The sequence below is a fragment of the Panthera uncia genome, assembly GCF_023721935.1.
Source record: "Panthera uncia isolate 11264 chromosome B3 unlocalized genomic scaffold, Puncia_PCG_1.0 HiC_scaffold_1, whole genome shotgun sequence".
In the NCBI taxonomy this organism is placed as follows: Eukaryota; Metazoa; Chordata; class Mammalia; order Carnivora; family Felidae; genus Panthera; species Panthera uncia.
The window spans coordinates 71,104,242-71,113,877 of record NW_026057582.1 but is presented as its reverse complement, the minus strand read 5'-3'; the positions used below and the strand labels follow the sequence as shown (position 1 = coordinate 71,113,877).

Genomic DNA, 9,636 nt, shown 5'->3' with positions numbered 1-9,636 from the left:
TAAGAGTCAGTGGGTAAATATTCCTCTCTTTGTCTCTTGACTCATATTCTATGTGGCTCCACAGAAAGTCCCAGTGGGATAATGTTCCAGTTGCTCAGAGCAGTGACCAGCTTAGTACCACATCCTTGGACCTACTTTCCCTCGTTCCCACTTTCCCTCTTCCCATTCCTCACCTGCCTTGTCCCTTGTGATTGCTTTCCACAATAAACTACCTGCATGTCATTCTTGTCTCAGCCTCAGCTTTTGGGGGGAGTTCAGCCTAACACGGATTCCTATGTAAAATATGGCATGGGCCATATTAGCACTGGTAAAGGACCCACAGACCTAGCTGTGTCACTAACCTCACATGAAGAGATGGGCACTTTTGTCACCATTTTCAGATGCACATGTACCGACAGGAAAAGATCTCCAAGCCATTTGTTTTTTGTGTTTTTTTTTTTTTTAATTTTTTTTAACGTTTATTTATTTTTGGGACAGAGAGAGACAGAGCATGAACGGGGGAGGGGCAGAGAGAGAGGAAGACACAGAATCAGAAGCAGGCTCCAGGCTCTGAGCCATCAGCCCAGAGCCTGACGCGGGGCTCGAACTCACGGACCGCGAGATCGTGACCTGAGCTGAAGTCGGACGCTTAACCGACTGAGCCACCCAGGCGCCCCATCCAAGCCATTTGTTAAAATGAGGGGGGGGGGGGGGAAAGAGCAAGTCATGAAAAATGCTTGCAGCATGGTCTCATGTTCCTGAAAAGAGCAGGTGTGTGTACATGTTAGGAAATGTACACAAAACGGTGGACTGTCACGGTTTACTATATAGTTTTCTACGGCTTGAGTCATTTACAAGGAGAATGCATCTGTGATTAAAAAAATAATAACGTCCACCTCCAAGGCCGTTCAATCAAGGTTGTGAAAGCGCAGAGCACTAGGCAAAGCGTTCCACTAACACAAGGTGAAAGAGAGCCGAACGGCGCTCAGGTTTGCCCGCTAGGGGGCAGCGGAGCGAGGACAAAGGTTAGGCGCGCGAGAAACCTGGGACTGCCGGAGCGAGGGAGGCTGGGTCTTTATGGGCGCCGGGGAGCAGAAGAGTACAGCAACCTAAACCTACAAATACTCGCTCTTCCTCAGGCGGGACGTTGCAGAAGCCATAAATTCCATCCCTCTGCTGTAGCCCAGGCAGATCGGAGGGTTTTCAGAATCTAGGGGATGCCCCGCTCCACTCCCCCCAGAGAAGCTTGGCACTCTGAACAGTCTTCAGGCTCGCTCGTACTACTTCTGCTCTCAACAACTCTCCTCTCTGTTCCCCGCCCTGCCCCCCCCCCCCCGCCCGACCCCCGCAGAGGGGAAATTGAGTCACTGGAAGGCGAGGCCAGAGTCGCGGGGGGAATGTGCGCCGACGCCAGCCTCGAGGGCCTTCCAGATGCTTGGAGGAGGGGAAGAGTTCTCCAGGAAAATATACAAAGGGGGGTGAGAGAGGGAGGTGGCTGGCTGGGCAGGAGCTGAGCCAGACACATGGAGAAACGCTGCCCAGGATCAAAGGAAATATGACATTTGAAAAGAATGTGCGCGTCTGCGTGTGTAGCAGAGGGGTGGGGGGCGCGGGGGCGACGTGTGGGGAAGCAGGGGCTGGGTTGGGGTCTCTTCCCCTGCCCTTCTAGCCTCTGCTTCCCTCCTCTCTCTGCAGCCCCCTCGGGTGGAAGCTGGTCGCGCGAGTCTCAGGGTGTTCCTCGCTCTCCCTCCCTGTAGGTCTCTCCTTCCTTTATTTCCGAGATGAAGCTGGAAGGGAAATGTAATTTGAGGAGACCAACCAAAGGGGGAGAAAAAAAAAAAAAAAAAAAAAAAGAAAGGAAAAGAAAAATCAAACCAGGCCGCCTCCCTGCTCGGCCTCGGAACATTCTTCTCTCCCCGCCGGCCCAGCCTCTTATCCCCGCCCCTCCAGCGTCGCGGTCCTGGGCTCGGAGCCGGAGCAGCTCCGCACGTCACTGGGGTCCCCGGGGGCTGGGGGGGGGGTCCCCAGGGCGGGCCAGCGGGAGGACGGGAGGGAAGGGAGGGGAGCCGCCTGCGCCGCTGCGGAGCTCCGGCCCGCCGGGCCAGCCCTCCCCTCTTCCCCAGCCCCGCAGAGCCTGTTTCTCATTAGAGTAACGGGCGCGGTCCCCGCCCGGCTCCCGAGTGTTTGTAAACGTCTGACCCGAGGGGCGTCGCTTAACCCTTTAGGTGCGGGGCTGGGGCGCCGCTGAGGGCGCAGCCCTGAGCTGGAGGGATTTAGATGAAAAATCGCTGCGGCCTGTTAGAGAACTTTGAAGTACACATTCTTGCTTGGGGGTCGGGGGCGGGGATGGTACCCTGGCCGCCTTCTGAATCAAGAATCTCTGATCTAACTCCCTCTCACCCAACCAGGCCCCACCATACCTGCCCTTCCTTGAAACTCCAGTCCGAGTCTTCCTTCCTCCCCCCCGCCCAGGTGACAGGTGTCCAACCCCGGGGCCCACAAGGCCGCCCGGCTCTGGGCTCCTAGAAAATCTGGCCAGGATTTTCAGGCGGGCCGGAGCGGGATGCCATCGGATCCGAGATTCATTCCAGACTGCATTTCTAGGGAGGAGGGAGCCGACTTCCCGCGGAGGCTAATTAATGGCCCCTCTGGGTGGCTGGGACAAGGGCAGCGGTAAAGTCCGGCCTGGATCACCGCCCGTCAGAGGCTGTGGACCTTTGAACAGTTCCCCAAGACGGCTAAAAGTTCTTCACCTTTGAGGGTTGGGCAGAGACGGTAGCTGGAAGGGCTGACTCTGCAGGGCAAAGGCTTCCAGGCAGGGCGGCCTCAGACGATGGAAGACCTTTTCCTTTTAAGAGCAGGCTGTAGCCGCTCTGCACCCCAGAGCCCGCTGGGCCCGAAGGCTTGGAGGCAAAGGAGAGAGGAGGTGTCCTTGCTTGAGAGTTGCTGGCTGCACAACTCTTCAGAACTTAAGAAAGGGTCTGCCTGGGCTCTCTACACGGTGGACCCAGGATATGGCCCCTTTAAGACTCTCGGACCCGGAGCCCCAACTTAGACTAACAAGAGGGTGGTGGTGGTGGAAATGCTCCCGGAGGGATATGATTGTCTCCAATGCGGGCCTATAGCCTTCAGTGAGGTCGCACCAAGCCTGAGGGACCGTTTTCCAATTAAGTTTTGTTCCTTTTTTTTTTTTTTTTTTGGGGGGGGGGGACGGGGGGGGGGACGGGGGGGGGGGGGGGGGGGAGGACGAGGGGCGCGTGGTTTTCTCATCTCATCCCTGGAGGAGGGGCTGGAGCATCCCGGGCAGCCAATCAGGGACAGGCTGGGGGGGCGCTTTGAAGAAGTTTGGGGGAAAAAAGTTTGGAAAAGTTTCTATAATAACGAGGGGGCGTCCGGAGGGAGGAGGCAGCGGCGGAGGAGGGGGCGTCACGGAGAAGGGGAGGGAGGGAGCCACGGGTGAAGATACGGCAGCCTCCTGAGCTCCCCCCTCCCACCCAGACCAGGACCTGGGGGCTCTGGCCGGCTCCATGGGGGCAGCGAGCTGCGAGGATGAGGAGCTGGAATTTAAGCTGGTGTTCGGGGAGGAAAAGGAGACCCCCCCGCTGGGCGCGGGGGGGTCGGGGGAAGGTTAGTGCGGGGCTGGGAAGTGGTCTTGGGGTCAGGAAAGGAAGGGCCCGGAGATCCCGAGACTGGGGATTTTAGGGCGGCGAGCCTGGGGTGGAGGATGAGGGGCTCAGAGGTGGGGGGAAGTCACAGAGGCTCTGGGGTCTGCGGAGGTGAGGCTGGGGGCCGGGCACCACTTTCTCCTTTTTAGGTCGTGACTGGGGTGGGGGTGGGGGTGCCGTTGGCCGCGCGCCGCCTCTCGGCTGGGCCGTCTGTCACCGGGCTGGGGGGCGGGCGGGAACAGCGGCCCCGGGAGCCCCGGGCGCTGCCAGGGGAAGGGGAAGGGGGCCCCGGAGTGTGTCCCTCGCGGTCCCGGCCCTGGGCCGGCGGACCCGACGCCCGGGGCTGGGGGAGCTCTCCGGGCCCGCCAGGGCGCCCCTCCCCTCCCCCTCCCCCGCCGGCCGCAATGAGAGGCAGATGGCGGGGACTGAGCCGGGGGCGGCGGCTGCCGCTCTCACGGAATTCGCGCTGCCCGCGGCCCCCTCCCCCGGGCCGGGCCCGGCACGCAGCATCCCCTCGGCTGTACCCCCGCCCCCAGATGGGGGGAGCGAGGGAGGAGCCACCTCCCCTCGTTGCCACAGCCCTGGAGCCCCCCTCCCTTGGCCACTGTTGCGATGGCAACTGGGGCTCCTGCCAGCACCGTTTGGGGGTTTGGGAGCCGCTGCTAATTGGGTTCATGTGTGAGTCGCCCCCAGCCCAGCCCTGCGCTTCCCTAAACACGCCTCCAGGCCCAAATCCAGCTCCTCTCGAGTCGCCTTCCTCACCTTAAGACCCGCCCCGTCTGGTACCCCTGGTTCCGGGGCCAGGGGCTCAGGTTATCCCAGTGGGCAAAGGCCTGGGACGTCTGGATCTATGCACTCCACCTTCTGAGGTCCAACTTTGCCTTTGTCTTCGTGGCTCTGAAGGACATCTCAGGACCCAGCCCCCTTATACTGAGGAGGGGGTGGCATACGGGGCGTGGAGGGCTGGCCACTCGAGGAACCCAGACATCTCACCTGCTTCTCTTTGTCCCCATCTCCTGTGGCATCCCTCTCTCTGTTCCCCTCCCTTCCCATTTCGACAGAACTGGACTCAGAGGACGCCCCGCCATGCTGCCGTCTGGCCCTGGGGGAGCCCCCTCCCTATGGCGCTGCCCCTATTGGCATTCCTCGGCCTCCACCCCCTCGGCCTGGCATGCATTCGCCACCACCCCGCCCGGCCCCCTCACCTGGCACTTGGGAGAGCCAGCCCGCCCGGTCAGTGAGGCTGGGGGGACCGGGAGGGGCTTCCGGGGGGGTTGGGGGAGGCCGTGTTCTTGAGTGCCCTAGCATCCGCATCACCTCCATCTCTCCCACGCCCGACCCGCCGGCCACGCTGGAGGACAACCCTGATGCCTGGGGGGACGGCTCCCCCAGGGATTACCCGCCACCAGAAGGCTTTGGGGGCTACCGAGAGACCGGGGGCCAGGGCGGGGGTCCCTTCTTCAGCCCCAGCCCTGGCAGCAGTAGCCTGTCCTCGTGGAGCTTCTTCTCCGACGCTTCAGACGAGGCAGCCCTGTATGCGGCCTGCGACGAGGTGGAGTCTGAGCTAAATGAGGCGGCCTCCCGCTTTGGCCTGGGCTCCCCCCTGCCCTCGCCTAGGGCCTCCCCTAGGCCGTGGACCCCCGACGATCCCTGGAACCTGTATGGTCCGAGCCCCGGAGGTCGGGGGCCAGAGGATAGCTGGCTACTCCTCAGCGCTCCTGGGCCCACCCCAGCCTCCCCGCGGCCCGCCTCTCCCTGTGGCAAGCGGCGCTATTCCAGCTCTGGGACCCCGTCTTCGGCCTCCCCAGCTCTGTCCCGCCGCGGCAGCCTGGGGGAGGAGGGGCCCGAGCCACCTCCACCACCCCCATTGCCTCTGGCCCGTGACCCTGGCTCCCCTGGCCCTTTTGACTACGTGGGAGCCCCACCCGCGGAGAGCATCCCGCAGAAGACCCGGCGGACCTCCAGCGAGCAGGCAGTGGCTCTGCCTCGGCCTGAGGAGCCTGCCCCGTGCAATGGGAAGCTGCAGTCAGGAGCAGAGGAGGCCGTGGCTCCTCCCGGGGGTCCTCGGAAGGAGGTGGCGGGCATGGACTACCTGGCAGTGCCCTCCCCACTGGCTTGGTCCAAGGCCCGGATTGGGGGACACAGCCCCATCTTCAGGTGAGGATTGTGCCTAGCACCGCCTGTGTCTCCAGCCATCTCACTTAGAGCAGGAGGGTGATGGGATGGGTTTGAAGAAAGGCCCTAGTTCTGTGCCCCTTGGCATTTCAGAAGAGAATCTGCAACCAGCTTGGCTGCTGCCATCTACCCAGTTTTGGAGAACATTAAAAAACAAAACAAAACAAAACAAAACAAAAACCCCACCCCCTCCAGACAGATAATTTACAAAAGGACAATCACTCCCTGGGGACCAATAAGGAAAAACCTCTCCCCCACCCCCACCAAGAGGACCACTTAGGTAAAGAAGAAGCATCTCTAGGGTGTTCCCCACCCTTAGCTCTATGCTGGCACTGGCTGGGCATGGAACCTGGCTGGATTTCTGCCCTACACCCGGTAGCAGGGAGTCTCCCTTCTCTTAATTTCTAGGGCCCTGACTTACTGATTAAAAGTGTAGCTGCTAATTTGAATAAAATAGCTTGCAAGTCAAGGAATTCATACTGAAACAAGCAGTTCTTGAAGTTCTTCCACCCCTTTCACTCAAGAACCCTGCACATTTCAATAATCCTAAATCTTGGGATGTCAGATTCAGTTGGCTCTACCCAGAAAAGTTTCCTGGGGAAAGAAACCTTTACACCTGCTCCCATGGGTGTAACCCTGCAGGGCAGGGTTTCACTTCCGCAGCATGGTTGATATTTTGAGCAGGATGATGGTTGTATGGGGCTGTGGTGGGCGCTGTAGGATAGTTTAGCAACATCCCTGGCCTCTACTTTCTGGATGGTACCCTCTCCCCTAGTTTCGACTACTCAGAGTGTCTCCAGACAATGCCAGCCACCACCTGGGGGGGGGGTATCTTTGAGTTCAGGACAGGAAAGTTGCCCATCTGTAACCCCCAGCTTTATGGAACTGACCTGTCCAGCCCCAACTAGTGGAGAGGGTGCTGGCTTGGAAACAATCCTGGCTTCTGTCAGTCACTGGCTTGCTTGGCTTGCTGGATTCTACTCCCTGGGCCTCAGTTTCTTTATCTGAAAAACAAAGGGGTAACCTCTGAGGACTTTTCTGACCTGAAGTATTTCTTTACTTGACTCTTCCCATCCAGGTCTGGGGATTAGGATTAGGTCTAGGTTCACCTCTGCCTCCCCATGAAGGAACCCTCGCCACCCCAAACCCTGTGCTCAGAACTGGAAAGAAAGGAGTCTCAAGCCTTGTGTCATCTTCCACACCGTCATCTCAAGGGGCTCTGAGAGGGCTGTCTCCTATCTCCCCTTGCTTTGGGGCTGGTGGACTGTTTTATTTCTGCTGTGACTTCCTTTCTCCCACACTCACACCCCCTCCTCCCTCACATCCCAGGGAGCTGGGCCCAGCACTGCTCCGACTGAGGTCTGAGACTGCATATGATCAGTGCTTTTCTCTCCTACCCAGGACCTCTGCCTTACCCCCGCTGGATTGGCCTCTGCCCAGCCAGTATGAGCAGCTGGAGCTGAGGATTGAGGTGCAGCCTAGAGCCCACCACCGGGCCCATTACGAGACTGAGGGCAGCCGAGGGGCTGTCAAAGCTGCCCCTGGTGGTCACCCTGTAGTCAAGGTAAGGGGCAGAGGGCAGTCCTGATAGCCTTTCTCTTCTCCAGTCCCAGATCCCTGCAGATGGGCTCCAGCTGTGCAGACCCATGGCACTGCCCTTTCCCACACTCCCTCTCAGCAATGACCCTGCAGGCAGCCTGGGGGAGGGGCTGGAGTTAAGGGAGGAAGGGTGCACTTCCAGGACCCGGATATACTCTCTCCTTCTCTGTCCCTCCACCCCCGCTCCACTCTTCCCATGGGACACCCGCCTCATGTCTACTCTGGAAAATGGTAGCCTGCCAGATATGGGGGAGGGGTTAGGCTGAGGCCAAAGTTCACTGGGAGTTAGGTTGTCTGTTGAGTTGGGCCAGTCTCTCTTGGAAGATTTCCCCCTTTGCCCAGCTCAGTTTGGGCCTTATTCCAAGAGTAACACTGTAAACTCCAGGCCACGTTTTCTCCACCGCTGGTGCCCAATTCCCCCTGGGAATCCCTTTCAGGATATCCTTTATCTTTCACCATCCTCATCCCCTGGTGGACTGAAAGCCCAGGGATGGATGAAGGATGAGACAGTGGGAGTTTCAGTTGGGTGGCCTCTCTCTTTCCGTCTGCCAGCTCCTAGGCTACAGTGAGAAGCCACTGACCCTACAGATGTTCATTGGCACTGCAGATGAAAGGAACCTGCGGCCTCATGCCTTCTATCAGGTGCACCGTATCACAGGCAAGATGGTGGCCACAGCTAGCTATGAAGCTGTAGTCAGTGGTACCAAAGTGTTGGAGATGACCCTGCTTCCTGAGAACAACATGGCAGCCAAGTAGGTCCCCACTTCACTTCCCCTCAGTCTTCAGGCTTTAGGACCAGCCTTTTCCATGAGGTCTAAGCTAGGCCCACTCTTCCTCTTCCCAGAAGAGCTAGCTGGACATCACCTCTAGGAACAGGTTCCAGGCCTTCTCATGATCTAGAAGAGGACTTGGGGCCTAGGGAGCACCTTGGAGAGACCACCTGTGATTAGAAAATACCCCCCCTAGGTTCCCAGAGAAAGTCATTCAGGGCTTTGGATGAAGCGTGGGGGCTTCCTCCTTACAGGGGCCTCGCCATTTGGCTTCAGCTGGGTGGGGGCTTGCCTTCCATTCTCTGCCTTCAGCATCGACTGTGCTGGAATCCTGAAGCTCCGGAACTCAGACATTGAGCTGCGGAAGGGGGAGACAGACATTGGGCGCAAGAACACACGTGTACGGCTCGTCTTCCGGGTGCACGTGCCCCAGGGCAGCGGGAAGGTCGTCTCAGTGCAGACAGCATCAGTGCCCATTGAGTGCTGTGAGCAAAGAGGCCCTGTGCCGTCTCTATGTCTCTTGCCACTCCCTGTTTGCGTGTATGTCTGGCTTCCCATCTCCTCTGCATAGTGTCTTGTGTCCTGTCCTAGGTAGCCCTATAAAGGACTCAGCGCTTATTTCTATTATGGAGGGGTTGGGGGCAGTGTTCTAATTTGTCCCTGCCACAGACTCTGTCTCTGGGCTGGACTGTCTCTGGCCTGTCCTCCATCTGTCTCTGGATGGCCCTGTGTACTTGTTTGGGTAACTCTGCCCTTAGGTGACGCTGTTCATCTCTGTCTCTGCCCAAGCTCCTCACCTGGTGTGTGTGACCCCAGGGATACTGTTGATTTACTTGTATGTCTGCTACCGAGGAGGACTCCTCCAGGGTCCTGTGGCAGTTATTCCAAGAAGGGTGGGGTCCTCTTGGACTCAGCCCAGCCAGCCTCCTTCCTGCACTGCTCTGCAGCCCAGCGCTCGGCCCAGGAGCTGCCCCAGGTAGAGGCCTACAGCCCCAGTGCCTGTTCTGTGAGAGGAGGAGAGGAACTAGTGCTCACTGGCTCCAACTTCCTGCCAGACTCCAAGGTGGTGTTCATCGAGAGGGGCCCTGGTGAGCACTCATGGGGGCGGGGGGCAGGCAGGAAGAGTTTGGAACGGGCAAGTGAGAGATCTCTGGCACTGTCATTAAACTAGCAAGTTGAACCTCAGTTTCCTTATCTGTGAAAGGGAACAGATGGACTGCCCTTCCTATTGTCCTGTCTGCTTCCCATGGGGAGATGGGTGTGACAGCAATCTGAAATGCTCAAGATGATGAACAGATGTGAGAAATCACATTCATTTTATTAAAGAGGAGTCAGCTTTGACACAGTTTACTCCCATGTAGATAGTCCATAGAGGAGAGAGGAAGAGGGGGCTTATATCCTCCCAGACCCCAAGCCCCTCCTGAGTTATGGACCTGGTAGCACAACTG

At 58.7% G+C, this 9,636-nt stretch overlaps 1 protein-coding gene across 2 annotated transcripts; it reads left to right on the top strand.

Annotated features, from left to right (window-relative positions):
* Window positions 1-3,262: 3,262 nt before the first annotated feature.
* Window positions 3,263-9,412, top strand: NFATC4 (nuclear factor of activated T cells 4). 2 transcript variants are annotated; one of them, XM_049612974.1, is made up of 6 exons: window positions 3,263-3,606; window positions 4,706-5,801; window positions 7,221-7,383; window positions 7,971-8,170; window positions 8,501-8,673; window positions 9,136-9,412. In XM_049612974.1, exons 1-6 carry the CDS (start codon window positions 3,507-3,509, stop codon window positions 9,357-9,359), a joined length of 1,956 nt encoding a protein of 651 aa, XP_049468931.1. In that variant the 5' UTR covers window positions 3,263-3,506; the 3' UTR covers window positions 9,360-9,412. The 2 variants fall into 2 exon arrangements, with proteins under 2 accessions (XP_049468931.1, XP_049468932.1); XM_049612975.1 differs by lacking the exon at window positions 3,263-3,606 and adding an exon at window positions 3,869-4,322.
* Window positions 9,413-9,636: the final 224 nt, after the last annotated feature.

Bases quoted from the DNA above. Each gene is read 5' to 3' on its own strand.
- NFATC4 (XM_049612974.1), top strand. From the start codon at position 3,507: ATGGGGGCAGCGAGCTGCGAGGATGAGGAGCTGGAATTTAAGCTGGTG. The intron at 3,607-4,705 runs GTTAGTGCGGGG...CCATTTCGACAG, and splicing joins CGCGGGGGGGTCGGGGGAAG to AACTGGACTCAGAGGACGCC. The intron at 8,674-9,135 runs GTGAGCAAAGAG...ACTGCTCTGCAG, and splicing joins ATCAGTGCCCATTGAGTGCT to CCCAGCGCTCGGCCCAGGAG.